The 15,959-nt window shown below is 43.4% G+C and overlaps 1 protein-coding gene and 1 long non-coding RNA gene across 6 annotated transcripts in view; one reads left to right on the top strand and one right to left on the bottom strand.

Moving 5' to 3' along the window:
- Window positions 1–9,114: 9,114 nt before the first annotated feature.
- On the bottom strand, window positions 9,115–12,190 carry LOC106491526 (uncharacterized). The gene is made up of 3 exons (XR_001293784.2): window positions 12,008–12,190; window positions 9,774–9,841; window positions 9,115–9,239 (listed from the first exon to the last, which is right to left on the bottom strand). It is a non-coding gene; the product is annotated as an uncharacterized lncRNA (long non-coding RNA).
- A 255-nt stretch (window positions 12,191–12,445) lies between these two features.
- The window catches only part of EXOC6 (exocyst complex component 6), a 106,213-nt gene continuing 102,699 nt past the window's right edge, over window positions 12,446–15,959 (top strand). For all 5 annotated transcript variants that reach the window (XM_067300073.1, XM_067300072.1, XM_067300070.1 and 2 more), the window contains exon 1: window positions 12,446–12,549. In XM_067300073.1, the coding sequence (XP_067156174.1) occupies window positions 12,467–12,549 (83 nt within the window). In that variant the 5' untranslated portion in view covers window positions 12,446–12,466. The remainder of the gene's footprint in view (window positions 12,550–15,959) is intronic.

The raw sequence follows: 15,959 nt of genomic DNA, 5'->3' as shown, positions 1-15,959 counted from the left end.
GGTAACTGTTTGTTTTCTAACTTCTTTAGAATCACTGTGTGCAGTGAAAATCTGAATCCTTCTAATACTGACAAAGACTCAATATTCTCCTATTTTCCAAGGTTTGCATCTTGCATGTTTTTTGTATTGATTTGTCCTATAAATGTGTCTTTCTTTAGCTGTTGAACGGAGGAATTAATCCAGCCTAACCCTTTCAGTGCATTCCTCTTGCTGCCTAAAGTAATTCCAGAAGTGGTGAACGCTTTGGTTTCATTCCTAACACGGCTCAGATATCTTTACCATCCTTCCCAGATAACTGGAGACAAGGAGTTGTTAAATCACTGCATTTGTTATTAATCGATTCCACTGAATAGACAATATTTCCTGAGATCTTTTCAATGTCTCTCTATACTTCAGGTACATTGCTGGCTGTTATGTCTGTACGTTAAGGGAAAAATACAATGCAAGTCATCATTTGGACTTTAAACCATAGATATTCAGCTTTCAAGATGTGTTTATGTTGTTGGATGCAATTTGTTGCTCTGCCACTTTGTAAATTTTATTTGCTTAAAAGTATCTGCACTGTCTTGGTAAGTTATGGTAGTGAGGCGAATGGACTCAAATAATTCCTTTTATTTAACAACTAACTCTCAATCAGGAATTTCTGAGGTTTACACTACCGGTATTTTGCCATTATTTAAGCTTGTCTTTCTTGCAGTGCTGGTTGGACAGACTTTAGTTGTATGTTGGTTGAGCTGTCATTTAGATGAGCCATATTATCAGGGCAGCCTAAATCTTATAATGTCCTGTTACTGAGATAATGTACTCTTACTGAGAGATGTGATGCTGTGTTCTCATGATGAAGTCAAGCAGCAGAGGTGAGAGCTTGAGTATTCATTTGGCATCACTGTCTGCATTTTCTTAAGTCTACGTTTACTTTAATTGCATAAGCTGTATCTTGATTTCAGGCCCTGGTTATATTAATTAATTTTGCTGACCTACCACAACATTTCAAGATGTTCTAATAAAAAGTACAAAATGCTTTCCTTCTAATCTTATATATGTGTGTGTGTGTATATATATATATATATATAAAAGTTTGAATGACAGGATCTTGATAATCAGTACTTTCTCTGGTGCTCATTTGGGGCCCAATATGTTGTGGCAAAATTAGCAGGATTCTTTATTCCATGGCACTTTTTTCCTTTGCAATACTATGTTTCCATAGCTTCCTAATAAATATTTCCTGAGTCATAGAAGAGCTATGTGTTTTATAGTAAAAAAGAAAGATGCTGAACCAAAAACCTACAAGGTATTGTGCTGAATCAAAACCTACAAGGGCAATTTTTTTCCTAATTTGTTTGAAGGCTTTATTAGTCACCTAAATAGATTGCTTCCTAAATTTACCACTATTTAGCACCACTATGCTTTTAAGGACAAGAACTGCCGGAAATCTTATAATAGGAAAGTCTGTGCTAAAGAGCTACACACTGCTTGTGACTAACATCGAACTCTGGTACCCAGTAAGAGCAGTGCTTACAAAAAGCAATTTTTCTTAGGCCAGTGATCTTTAAACCAAGTCAGCTCCAGAGACTTGTTTGGCTTCTGCACATCTGTTTTCCCCTTAAAGATTTTTCTAGGACAGCAAAAGGGACCCAGTGCCTGTTCGATCCTGCAGCATCTTTCACTCCGCCGGTCCCAGCGGCGCCGCGCTGCCTCCTGCCCCCTCCCTCGCCGTGGGCTCCTCCGCCGCCGCCGCCGCCGCCGCTGCAGCGCTCAGGCCGCCTCGGTGCGCCAGAGACGGGGCTGGCTGTAACCCCCGAGGTAACCCAGTTCTGGCAAATCTTTAACTAAGACTAATTTTAGGCATTTGTCCTTTGGGTACTTTTGGTACAGCCCCGTCAGCACGTGCGGTGCCCCGCTTAGGGCACCTGCCGGCTGCGGCCGCGGGGCTCCGGGACGCAAGCGGCCACCGCGGTGCTGGGCCACCCCTGCGGTGACACCCCTTTGCCGGGGCAGCGGGCCCGTTCAGGACCAGTCAGCTCTGCTTTTCGCAGTATCCAGCTCCCCCAGCTCTTCTGTAACAGCCCCGAGCGCGCCGCAGCTTTAGGGTGCGGGGAGGTCCTGCGCTCCTGCGATGGACACCAGATCCTGCTTTGGGGAGCAAATCCCAGCTGTGCTGCATCAGGTGGTCTTCCTGACCCGAAGGCAGATGGCAGCACAGATTTCTTCTTTTTCCCTGAAAAAACTAAGTTACCGTATCACTAATGCCCAACTGTACACTAATTTCTCAAGGAGTGCTTACCAGCATTTCAATTTTTTAATTGATCAGGGCCTCCCCTCATTTTGCCAGAGTACGTGTGTATTTATAACTGTGTAACACTAAACCAGATTTGTCTTTGTTTTTGTGATTTATGCTTTTTTCTTAAACAGGAAAGCATTCATTATCAAATGTTGTGAGAACAATACAGCAACTGGAGGTTATTTTATATGAAAATATTGTTGATTGTTCCTCCCCTCGAAATCTCTCTTAGCAGCTCACTTCCTGCCAAATGAATCAGCAAAAGGTGCTCATGAAAGCTGTTAATATATAATACAATCATCCAGCACTGCACTTGCTCCTTATCTATAAAGTCCTTTTGTGATCAATGATTGACATCACCTTTTGATTATAGTCTCTGAGCACAAAAAAATTTCTTAATATAAATTAATGGCCTTGGTATTTCTAAATAAACATTCCCCTTTGTTTAGCATCATTTCCTATTTTCTTACCAAAACAGAGTCATATTGTAATTGTTCGGTTGAAATGCTGGAAAATGTGTTTGTGGACTGGAATGTTCTTAAAAAACAAGTGGTTCCTTTCAGAGCTATTAGTGCTGGTGTACAAGGTCTAACCCGCCGCGTGTGTTGAATATAACAAGCAGGCAGTAGCAAAAAGCAGCTAGTATTAGGTGATACTGTGAGCAATGATTCCTGCATTCATTTACTGGGAAAGGGTTTTCTCTTGAAGTATAATACTATTTGTATAAAGCACCTTTTTGGTCTTTCACAGGAATAAAACGGCTGTTAGCTAAATAGGAGATACTGTCACCTTAAGAAACTTTCTCTAAAATTTCTTATCGTTGCTAATGTTACTAGTAGCCGTGATCACTAGTATAAATAGGCTCTTTGGTAAACATCAGTTCTGAAGACTTCCTCTGGCTGGGTCTGAATAACAGGATAACTAAAATACCAGCTATCAGGTAGTAATATGCTAACGTTAATTATCCCCTCTTGCAAACTGCAGGGAAACAAGAGCGGAAAATGTAGCAGAAGCAAATCCTTGACCTGCCGAGAACTGGTGCAAAAAGATAGCCGACCGTTTCTCTTTCCTGAGGACAGAGTTATTTCACTAAAATCCATTAGGTGGAGATTTTAGCTAAGCTGAAATAAGAACCCAGGAGACTGAAAATGCCTATAGAGACATTCAGTTTAATTAATTGTCAGCTAAACTGATCCAAGCTTATGTTTAGAAACGGGACTTTTTTCCCCCAAAGCATTTAAAGAACACAGGCCACGATAAAAGGCGCTTTGCTCCGCAGCACAACGGCGCTCGGGACGGCGCGGTGGCTGCCGGGCGCCTGGCGCAGCTCACAGTCTCGGGTCGTCTCCAGCTGGGTGGCCCTACACCAGTCCCAAGCCCAGAAGCTACTTCCGAAGGGCGGGCGGTCGCTGTGGGCCTGGCAGCAAGGCCCGCGGGCACGCAGGTTCGCTCGGGAGCGTCCCTTAAAAGCGCTAGTAAGCCGGGAGCAAAGTTTTTGTGCATCAGTGTTTTGTTTCCAAGAGCGACACAGAGGCGGCTTTGTAAGCTGTTGTAAAACGTTATTGAGCAGCGTCTCCCTCCAATCTGAAATTCAAACGCTGTGTTCAAATGTAGATGCATTTATTTAGTCTGAACTCTTAATTATTTTTTGAGTGTGCCTAGAGCTAGGGCTGAGTGTTGTTTCACAGTCTGTGTTGCAATGAAAATTAAATGGTACTTCTTTCTCAATGACACTGAACATTGTATAAATGCTTATGATGAAACTGAATCTCCTCCCGTTCCCACTGATGTCAGTCAGAAGGGCCTCTATTAAGTCAGCAGTCTCTAAGGCTTTAATGATTTTTACAAAGATAACATCAGCACCAGCCACCTGTATGATGTCAATGAAATATCAAAAGTAGTTAGTGATGAGCTGCCATCCTAGCAAGAGAGATGTACTTTGTCTGAGCAAGTTACTATAAAAAATCGGGTGTAAATGTGCAATAGAATGTTATTTCTCTAATATTTTGGTGAAAAGTTTTATATACCGTTCTAATTTTTAAATCTAGGGTGATTAAAAAAACCCATGAATTTAAAAATTTTGACTAGAACTCAGGAAGCATAATTCACTTAACCACTCTGAAAAAAATTAAGTATTTCCCTGCTAGTTTAACATAGGCTGGCAGAATCAAGTGATCAGAAAAATCAGCATCTGAAAAGAACATGTTTTGTGAGATGCTTGCTAAAGAGACGTTTTAATGCTGATGTATGTAGAGCCCCAGGAGCAATTCAGTTTCAGAAGGGTCAGATTTTTAGTCATGGTAGTGCTTTCAGCATTGAATAAAGCAGCTCAAAGCTCAGACTTTCAGGTTGCCTTCTTGGCCTCCAGCACAGAGCTGGAGGAGCAAGCACAGCTTCCTAACATATTTTCCTTGACTTATGGGGTGTGTGTGCATGAGTGTAATATTTGACAATAAATGTTCTTTTACTCTTGAAATAGAAATAACAATTTTATATACAACAACCTAAAGCACAGTTTGTCCTGCAAACCCTTCATAACAAAGTGCATTTGGGACAATTAGAAAAATATATTAATTTGCAGCAAATAGTAGTGAATCACACACAGAGGCCTTCTACCTAACGTGGGAAAGGTTATCCTATAGATCCTAAAGTTTAATATTAAATTTTTTAGTGGGTCCAAGTTGTGCTTAATCTGAAAAAACACTAGATTATTAAGATCAAAATATAAGAAAAAGGTAACCCATATACCATTTATTAAACTTATTTTAAAACTCCAATTTCATACACAATTTCATATTCTGTATTTCAAAAAATGAAAAATTCCAAGGGGAATTTTTTGTGCATAATGAATGAAGAGGCCTAAAAAGCCACCAGAAGTCCCTTTCTGTAGAGAAAAGATTGTGGTCTTCAGCGTGTTGCTGATGTCTCAAGCTGGGCCCCATTCGGACCAGCCTACGCTGAACGTCGGCTACGCTGCACAGGTGAAACTGGATTAGCTGTGCCTGCACGGCCACCCTTGCTTGGCCAAAGGTGTCTGACTGCGGGGGACGTAACCTCGAGCACTACATTAGTCTGAGCTGCTCTTCCAGACTTTCAATGCTGTATTTGAGAAAAGCCCTTTTCTCCAGGCCAGGCTGGGCTGGGCGCAGGTGTCCTGCTGGCGGTGAGGTTTGGGCAACGGGGCTCCTCGTGCTGCCTGCAGGTCCCGGAGACAAACACAAGCTGGCTGATGCGAGGAGCAGCCTGCGCTGAGCGGACGAGCTGGACACGCGGGTGACACCAGCGCATCGTGGTGGGAGAAAGCGCTTTTCTCTGTCCTACGGGGGGGACGAGAGGTGCGGGAAGCGCTGCCTTGCGCGAACTGTTTTCACCCAGACGTTCCTGACTGCAACGCTCGGGACTGTAGAAAATAGTTAATGTGTCTAGGAAAGGCTCAGCGCGGTTAGGTATGTGCAGCCCGACTGTGGGGCCAGTAACAAGGTTTTCCTCAAACTGCCTCTCGCTGCCGTGCCCTCGGTGCCGCTGGCGCAGCGACGCGCTGAGCTGCCGCCCTGCCGGGTCTCTGCGCCGAGGGCTGCGCTGCTTTGGTGTCACCTTCACCCAGGCGCCTGCGGCAGGCACCCGCATCCCCCGCCGGTCCCTGACACGGGGCTGCCGGCCACGGCTTTTGGGGTGGGTTGTTATGATTTCAGCGGGGCTGCGAATATCACTTTTCTGTCCAGGCAGGCGAAGTAGCCTGGACATCTCAAGGAGGCTGAGGGAAGTGGTGCTGAACAGGGTCCGGTTTGGGGATGAGCCCAGGAAAGGCGGTAGCCCCAGAGCAGGAGATGCAAGGGCAGCTGGAGAAATGCCTGATGACATTAAATATAAAGAGAATATAAATATAAAGAGAAGGAGATATCTAGGCAGTGACCAGTGAAGTCATTTGTTATGAAAGGTATCACATGTGAAAATTATATACAGTAACTCTGTGTGAGCGTGGACATTTTCACCCTCTACCATTTTCCATGGATGATTTTAAACAGATTCCAACTGGGAAAATATAATTAAAGGAGCCTCTGATGACTTGCTGCTCCTAAACTAGCATTGCTTATAAAAAAAGAAAAAAAAAAAGTAATCTGCACTGGGATTACCAACCCAGCAGGCATGACTCTATATTACGGTACATACTACTCTTTTTGTAATTGTCACATGGGTAGACTGTATTTTTAAAGCATTACCCCAGACAGGCTAGATTTAAACCTCAGAGGCTAGTGGAAATACTGGAACAGCAGTTTTTGGCCTCTGGTATCCCCAGTCATGAGACAGAGTTTGGGGTGAGGGAAGAGCAGAACTTGGAGGGGAAGGCAAGACAGAAAGGATGTGGAGAAAGTGGTTTTGCTCTGGATAAGCGTCTGCATCCTGCATCACAGTCTTGTTCAGATTTGCCTCAATTTTCCTTTGCTCCTGACTGGCATGGGCATATTTTTGCACAGGAAAATCTCAGGATGACTGGAGAGATTCCAGCTGCGATCTGTACAGCTCACAGGCCCTGAGGATTTCTGGCTGTGCGGGCTGCAGGCAATGAAATGTCTCTGTCACAGGAATTGCTGGAATTTAACAAGCCTAGAAAAATTCTGCCCTTTTTGAATCAAGGACTTGAAGCACATTAATACCTTCTTAGGCTCCTTGATTAAATTCAGTTTCAACCACTACAATATCAAGCCTCAGAAATGATTATTCCTACCCTCCCTTTCAGCACAGTGGATATGTACATTTTTCAAAAAAAAAAAAAAAAAAAAGAGAGAAAAATCAATCAAATATTAAATACTTATCACAGTACATCTTTGCCAATAATGTAGTTAACTGCGGCCTCTGAACAGGTTATGCGCAGATGTGAAGTTCAGATACACCACCCTACTAAAAGCTTTTGCCATGTCATAATACAGAAATTTTCTTCTTTTATTTCTCAAAAAAAATTTCTTCCTTGGACAAGGCAGTTCCTAAAGACCCTGAACTCACCTGGAAAAAGGAAAAGCTCATGTATGACTGAAAGACACAGCCTCTGGGCATGTATAATAAGACCTGGGTTATGGAAGAGGAGGGTAGCAGCAGAAGATGGAGATGGAGGAGGAGAGCAGACTGGACAGACAGCACAGGGAAAAAGCAAGATCTCCAGCATCAAAAAGAGCTTTTTGCATGGTATCAGCCCTAAGGGACTCTAGCCCCGTATCTTGAGCAGATACAGATCCACCACCTCGTGATCATATAGCAAATGGAGCCTCCGAAAAATTTCAAGGTGGGTGCAAAGCACTCCAGAGCGCCAGACGGCCAGTTCAGTGTAATCTTGCACACCCAAAGGGAAAGGGAAGCAATGGATCTCTGATCTCCGACATCCGGTTCCACAACCAATTAGGCTGCAATACTGCATATTTCTTGGTCATTCATTGTTGTATGTTTGGCCCTTTTTACATTGTTTTGCTTTGTTATTAAGCTTGTTTTTTCACAGGCAGCTGTGATACCTGCAACAACATTTGTACAACAAATTCAAAGCACTGTTTATTTTAGTTGATTTATTTCTGAAGTAAGCTTGTGTGAGAGATTTTGGGAAAGAAGAGAAAGAGGAAATTGTATCCAAAGCCTCTGTAAGTATCAAACTTACTTAAAATCCCATAAAAACACTCACAAAAGCACTCTTTATATGGCTTCATGCTCCCATTGCTGCATCACATTTTTCTTGCAAGTCATTGTGTGTGATGGCTGGCTGTAGGTGCCTAAGGCATCTCCGATTTATCTGGCTTGCCTGTGCTCAGCCACAGCGGCAGCAGATGCACTTTCTTCTATTATGTGCCATGTTATCATGAGCCAGTGTTCATCCAAATAAAAGTGGGTGGACACATCTTATTGATAGCCATGTTATTTGGAATAAAATGCTTACAAGTCTGTTATTGAAATTAATAGAAATTATTCAAAATCTTGCCCCAAAATAACTTTTGGTATATGCAGGTAAATGCCAAATGTCCTCAGCATCCCAGGACTGTGCTTCTTTCTAAGATATCTGATATAAGAGTGAATTAATCTGTTTAGTTAACCAAGCTTTGCAAAATGGTGATGTATGTATCAGCAACAGTCAATCAATTCAAGCGCTCCTTGGGGGAAACAGTCCAGTCTTTGCCACTTGCAGCTTGCATTGAAGGCAAGGGGATTGAAGACCGATGTCTCAGAGACGAACAGGCTCCAGCGGGGCAAGTTTTAGAGCAGAGATTAATGTAGGTAATCTACATCGCTCTGTGGAGGACCCTGTCTTTCTCCTTTGACTACGGGCAGAATTGAGAGAGCCTGATCAAATAAATTCGGTGCCAAAAGCCAAGTGTTGTGGCCCCACACTGTGCTTTTCAGAAGAGGGCCAGTAGCTTGGGTAGTGCTTTAGAGTAAATCTATGTCCCAGACATAGTGGTAAGACACTGCTACAGCAAGCTGTTACTTTTCATGTTTAATGTATGTTGATTGCATCAAATACAGGAAATTCATTCATCAGTAATTAGCAGCTTTACCTCAGGTGAGCAATAGCCTGCAGTGAAGCTGCTGTAAAGCTGTGAAGACAAGATGATTGCAAGGAACCTTCTAAAAATATCTATCCAGCATTTATATCTAGTGACAAGTAAACCCAGAGGAAGTTGTAGCGGTATGATTTTTTAGAACTTTTTAACTTTAAATCAGAAATGTAGTATGACTGACAGAGTTAGGACAAATGAGTTCATAATTAGAAACCAAGGTCAATCAGTGTAATAATTTCTGCAGTTATTAAATTTACAGGATCCCCACATAATTGATAAATTAATACTTAACTTGATATCTGTCAAGATTAGAACGAGTAGTTAAGATATCCTTTCATCTGCATTTGTGTGACATCCAGTGGCTGGATGGGTCAATCACAGGCATGCATTTCTTGCTAAAGGTGTAAAAATGGCTCACAACGCTGTTTAGAACACAAAAGCAGTAAATGCATTGAATATTCATGCTAACAGAGCAACTGCTTAATTTTGGTTTCAAAATAAACAGATGATTAAAGAAGCTTATTCGGGGAACACTACAAATTTGTATGCATGTAACACATTGAACCCTTTAGAGCACTTTCCCACTGCTACTGAAGTAAACTCGTCTCAGTATTCCTGCTGAGCACAGAGAAGTGAATAAACAATATATTGCCCAAGTCAGAAATGAGTAATTTCTGTTTTCCTGCATTCAACTGTTGACTGCACCATGAGTGTCAAAACTCTCATTAATTTCATCAGGAGCAGTACTGAGATAAGAGCTAAATTTTCATTAAAATCTTTGAAAAATCAAAAATAGAAAAATATAGTAAGACTGACTGTGCCATATAATAATGAAAGCTGATATTAGGCTTCCAATAAGTTTTTTAAATTGTATGATCTAGAACTCCAGTCTGTGTTCCAAATAACTACTTGAAATTAAAATAATTAGTGGCAGATGTACAAAGTATTTTCTTTACCATTATCAGATAATTATGAAATCAGCATTGCTCTGAACATTTGTAGAAGTCCATCCATATTCTTTTCCCTGCAGGAATGCAACACACGTAATAAACTAGTAACCGTTTTGTTCATTGCATAGGGGAACACAGCCATATAGAAATCAGTTATCCTAGAACATTCTTTACAAGCCGTTATTATAAATAGCATCTACTAATGCTAAAAATGAAAAAGGTGAGAACATAAAAGTTTCTCTGTTTTTTTTCAGTTTACTTTATAAAGTCCATAAAACTGCTTCATAAAAGCTGCTAATTTACTTGTTTGTACAGGTTTTTTACACAGCAAAAGGAAAAATGCAATCTTCTATAAAAATATGATTTTAACCTCACAAAACTAGACAGACAAATTGAGGATTGTGGTCCAGTGTCTGAAATGACTTTACAACTGTGTTTTCAAATTGACTAAATTTCAGGCTCCATACTTATTACTTGTGAACTATTACGAGCATGTAGAAATATTATTTTTGCCAGTAAGTTTCATATTAAGATAAGTGGGATACGCACACGTAAAAAGACTACGCAGGCCTGGGTACTGCATACAAGGCAAATGTTACTAGCAGAGACAGGAAAACAGCAGCTGTGCACCATTCTTGGACACAAAGTCCTCAAGAGTCACGAGGTTAGTGCAGGATCTGTTTTTTCATGCCTGGTTTTGCTGACCACAGAGTCAGTCAGTCAACGATAATAATCAGAATAAAAGTCCTCTTGTAAAGTTCGACCTGTTTTATACTAAACTACGGCGAGGAAAAGCAAGTCAAATATGTCAGAGTTGTATTTAGAAGAAAACAAAGACCAGATATATGAAAATGCCCTTGCTGAGATCCAGTCCTTTGAGCTGCCTCTTGGAACCACGCTAAGGTATGCATCATTTAGATCATATTATATTGTTCACGATGGATTTGCTCCATTCTTTAGCTGTTCTTTCAGTCAGCCCAATATATTAGAAGCTCAATTATCTTGACACTGAAATATACAGGAAAGTTGTATTTGATTCCAACGTGATTGGCTCTAAATCAAAAAGTATAAACTGAGGGCATCAGCTCAACTCTTTCCTTTTATCAGGACAAAGACAGCTGTTACTGAAGGCTGGTTGCAGGTTATCTCTGAAGAAAGAAATTACACTTCAACATGAAAAAAGGGGAAAATCACTCTTGCGTAGCAGAGTGCTTTTAGTTTGTTGACAGCTACACTTTTTAAGAATAAGTAATTGCTTCTACTTCTTAGATTTTTACTGAGTGCAACTTTCGTTCTAAAGGCACAGCTACTTGGAGTAAAGTTTTATTTAGTGATGGCCCTAAATATCTGAAGATTTTAATATTATTTAATATACAGCTTATGGAAACAGTTTAATGGTAGAAGTGCAACTGAAAAAAATCCTTTGGATATTCATCCCTACAAAAAAAGATTATGATGTTATGCTCCTAAGTATATTGTTAGTATCTGTAGAGGAGTTTTAAAAATAGCCTGCCTGGGATTGTAGGCATCAGGTTGCAGTGATTACCAGGCTAAAGAAAGAAAATTTAATTTACCCTGGAAAATGTATGCGTCAATCTACTACTTATGTAATTTGGTGATGGAAAAAAAAAGGACGCGGGAAGATTGCTACTGCATTTGAGTGATTTCTTGAAGGAAATACTACTGCAGAGGTAGCCAGGAGGATTTTTCCTCTTTTCTTTCTGCAGTACACACTTTGCAGGCACTTGTCTACATTTGGAAAACTGCCTGTTGTTTTGGTAGGTGTCATCAATAAATTCAGCTGATTCAACACTGAATATTATAAAGCTACAAGCACAGACAAGACGTACGCGGTCTTAAGCGCCATTTATAAACTAGTGTCCAGGCGTAGCTGCACGAGGGCAGGAGATATGGCAAATTTAACAACAATAACTGGAAGGAGGCCAAGCGTTACTGTGGCTCGCTGGCGTCTAGACTTAGATGCCTTCATAGCCGTAAGCTTTTGCCAGCTTTTCTCTGGAGAAGTAGCCACACATCGCCCCGAAGTTTCATGCTTAAGGCCTGTTTCTTTAAGCTGGCTCCCCGTTCGTGCACAGACCACTCTGCCCTGAAAGCAGGCGTATCCTGCCTCCCGAACACGCAAAACCCAGGGACTCGCTCATCTTAGGCCACAAACCACAAAGTGTATCATTTAAATAAGAAATGAGTTATTCCTTCTTCATCGAAAACTGGAGCCTAACCGTGCGCGCGCTCAAGGACGGGCTGCAGCAGTGCAGGAAACCGTACGGGTTTCTAGTGAACCGAAACACAGCGAGCCGGGGCGCGAAGCAGCGCGCTCTGCGTCGCAGGTGGTCTCCACCCCAGCCCCCGCACTTCTGTCACCCGAACAAAGCGAGGAGGCAGCGGATCTCAACTGAATAACAATAATAATAATAATAATAATAATAATAATAATAATAATAGCTTTTGGACTGGCAGCCGGTGCCGCCGCACCTGCCGCCTCGCTCCTGGGGACCCCAAGAAACAACCCAGAAGGAGCCCCCCCCAAGCCCCCTCTAGCCCCCCAAAGGCTTCCCCAAAACGCAGCCGGTGCCGCCGGCGCCCCCCGCCCGGCCGGCGGCCGCCTCCCTCCGCCCTCGGTCCCTCCCCTCCCCTCCCCTCCCCGCCGCGGCGCGGCCGCCGCGTCCCTCCCATCCAAGATGGCGGAGAGCCTCCCCGAGCACGATCGGATCCTGCAGGAGATCGAGAGCACCGACACGGCCTGCGTGGGACCCACGCTGAGGTGAGGCCCGGCCCGCCGCCACCGCCGCGTGGCCCCTGCCCGGCCCTGCCCGACCCGGCCCGGCCCGGCCCGCGGAGCCGCCGCCGCGGCCCGGCAGCCGCGCTGACAGCGCCTCCCCGGAGAGGCGCCGCGGGCCCGGGGCGGCCGGTGTCAGCCCGCCGCGGCCCCCGGGCTTCCCCCCGCGGGCGGCGGCGCCCCGGGCCGGTGCCCAGCCGCGGCCGAGCCCGCGCCGGCGCGTCCGCGGCCTCCGCCGAGCCGCCGCGAAGCGGCCTCCGGCCCCGGCCGCGTCGCCTCTCCCGGTAACCTGGCGGCTGGTTCAAATCGCCACGATTTCAGTGAATCTTCTTTTTTTTTCAAGAAATCTTTTTTCCAGTGGTTTAGCTCACACATCGAAGCGGTTTCGCTTAAGGCCGCTGGCGCCCGGCAGCGTGAGCTGGGGAGAGCGGGCAGGCCGGAGGGGGAAGACGGGGGTGCAGAGGGGGGGACGCGGGGCGGGGGGGCGCCGCCTTGCGCTGGCGCCGTGCTCGTGGGGCGCAGCTGGAGGGGGAGCAGCAAGCCGGGAAGCTCGGGCGCTGCCGAAACAGGGGGGAGAGAGCTGCGGGTACTGCCGTGACCTCCTCGGGCAGGGGCGGAGGAGGCCCGGGCGCGGGAGGGCTGGTCTGCACCGCGGGCGGCGCTGGGGGAGAGGGGGTGTGCGCGGGGACGGAGAGCTGCCGGGAGGGATGTCCGCCGCGCCGGGCACGGGGCGTTTGCACTTCGTGGCTGACTGCCCGCAGCGGGTCCTCGCCCCGGGGCGCACCAGGCCCGCGGGAGTTTGCGGTCGGGGCGTTTGCGCGGGGCTGGTCGCTGCCTTCGGGATGCTCGCGGCCTCGGGCCCGTCCTGAAGGCCGCCTGGGCGCAGGCGGGGCAGAGCTGCTCCGGTGGGCCCTGGCCGTCCCTCAGCGCGGCCGGTGCCGGGAACACGGCCTGGAAGAGCTACGCGGAGCTTCACAGGGAGCTTGTGCCGGAGGGTTTATAAGTTCAGGCTGCGGGGAAGTGAGACGGCCCTGCAAGCGGCTTAGCCGTGTTCGAGCTAACGAGCCCAGGCAGGTCAAGGCTGATGCCTCCAAAAAATCCCATGCCAAAACAAAAACTTGGCAACAGAATATGAAATACAATTGCAATTCCTCTACAGTCTCCAGTATAGAGCTTTTATTGGGGGAACCCGTATGAAAGATGTGCAGAGAACCAGGCAGAGCAGTGGAAGAATGCGCGTTTGGGAACCACAAGTATGGATGAGAGGGAGACAGAAAAGGGAGAAGAGACAACATGATTCTCATATCCATGTTATATTATGTCTATATGTCTATAGACATATAGATAGAAATACTGAGATTCTTAACTTTTTTACGTGTTTCTGTCCTTTCTTTTTCTATTAATTTCTCATACATTTATATAGCTTTATAACTTGTTATCTTAGTGAATTTTCAGAAGGGGAGTTTTGCATTGGTGCCTTTCAGAGTTTTTAGAAAAGATGTGCGTGTTGGTCTGATTTAAACTTTTAGTACTCATTTACAAACCAAACAATCAGACAAAAGAACATTTACATCTGGCTTAGTGTTTTGCAAGCAGTCCAGCTAACACCACAGAAATATTCTGCTACTTTAGAAAAACAGAAATGTTTAAAATCAAAACTGTAGCTATCCATTCTGCTATGCCTTGTTTAAAATTTGTGAATTGCTGTGTGAAACTGAAAAGAAGTCTAAAATGCCACATCTAATTTCAAGATCTATTTCAACAAGCAAAAGCACAAACAAAAAATGCAGCGTTATTTTCTGCACAAAATCTAGATTTTAGTTGCTGAACAATATAAATCAAATAAATGGATTTAGTAATTCCACATGCATAAGCCATAAGCCTGTTGTAGGCATAAGCCTACAACATAAAGCAATCCATTGATTTCCAGTCACGGAATCCATTGACACCAGACATTTCACCTAATGAAATATTTTTGTAATCTATGACCTGTAATGCTGGGCGAATATTCGTAGCATTGTGACACAGTATAAAGTACCAACATACCTATTTAAATAGCGGAACAAAGAAAGGGTTTAAGCTGAGTGGTTTGGATGAGGAGCATGAGGTAATACTAAAAACTGAAGTTTGTAGGATATGCAAGAGCTGACTTATCCTTAATTGTTCCTAGCGAGATCTTAGTATTTTCTTAAATGCATCAAGGCTTACAAAGGAAGTGTAATATTTTTGTGGGCGTTACACAGATTCCATGAAATCACATTTCTGTTCAAGTTTTTCTTCACTGTTTTCTTTGTTAGTTTGAGGTGTATATCACTGCCAGAGAACTGTGTGCTAGCCTGTGTGTGTGTGTGTGTATACATGCACACTTTTATACACAATATTTTTTTGTGTGTAATTGATGTAGAAGATGAGAAACACTGAACAGATTGACCCTGCAGGTGATTTTATAGTACTGTGATCCACCCATATATAGGAATGAGAAATGCAGGTACTTTATAGGTAGAATGAAGGTACAGCTAAAACGATTGGAGTTATTTACCATTTAGGAGGGAAAGTTAGCTTCTAAGGACTGTTGTGCAACTTACTAAATAAAATGCAGAGATTGCATTTGTTTAAATTAATTTTCTCTTTAAATTTTAAGTGGATGAATTTATGATTTCAGATTGCTGGTATTTAACTTGCATCTGTAAATTCAGTAACACAAGCCAAGCCATTATAAATGAGACTTAAATCAACTGTATAACATGCCTTTCATTAAATAGGTAAACTGTGGATATAGCAGGCCAGATTTCTTTTTTGAGCAGACTCTGTGAAATTGTTTTATCAACATCTTTCTATCTTAATGGCTAACTAAATGTGATTAATGACAATACCTGTTAAAGGCTCATCACTCTCACCTTTTTATATAATGTGTTAATATATTATAATTCATGTCATATGCATACCATTGGGCTTTGCAAAACCAGGAAGAGTTGTCAGTAAATTTCTGATCTTTATAAAGGAAAAAAGAAAAAAGAGAGAAAGGCAATTCCCCTACCACCCTCCAAAAATACAGATATAATTAAAAAGTTAATAACAAAAGCTTTCAGGCCCTTGTTGAACTTCATATAGTTTTGCAAAATCTCAAGAGTCAATTTTTAAAGAACATTTTCACTGTTCTTTAATACTATGTTGGACAAGCCAGGGTAATTAATAAGATAATTTCAGTTTGTAATTATTCTTTTCTGAATATAATTTATCTGCTGATTAGAAATATGTTGGTCAAAATATGTCAAAGTGGAGGTTAACGGAGTGGAAGATGCTGTTCTAGCATTATCTTGGTATACTGTGCTGGAGACTTTTCCGGGTTGTTTTAAAGTGTAATATTTCAAAGACCTTTTTAAAAAAAAGAAAAA

This window comes from Apteryx mantelli, chromosome 7, assembly GCF_036417845.1.
Source record: "Apteryx mantelli isolate bAptMan1 chromosome 7, bAptMan1.hap1, whole genome shotgun sequence".
Taxonomy (NCBI): Eukaryota; Metazoa; Chordata; class Aves; order Apterygiformes; family Apterygidae; genus Apteryx; species Apteryx mantelli.
The sequence above is the reverse complement of the archived record's forward strand: the minus strand, read 5'-3'. Positions and strand labels throughout refer to the sequence as shown.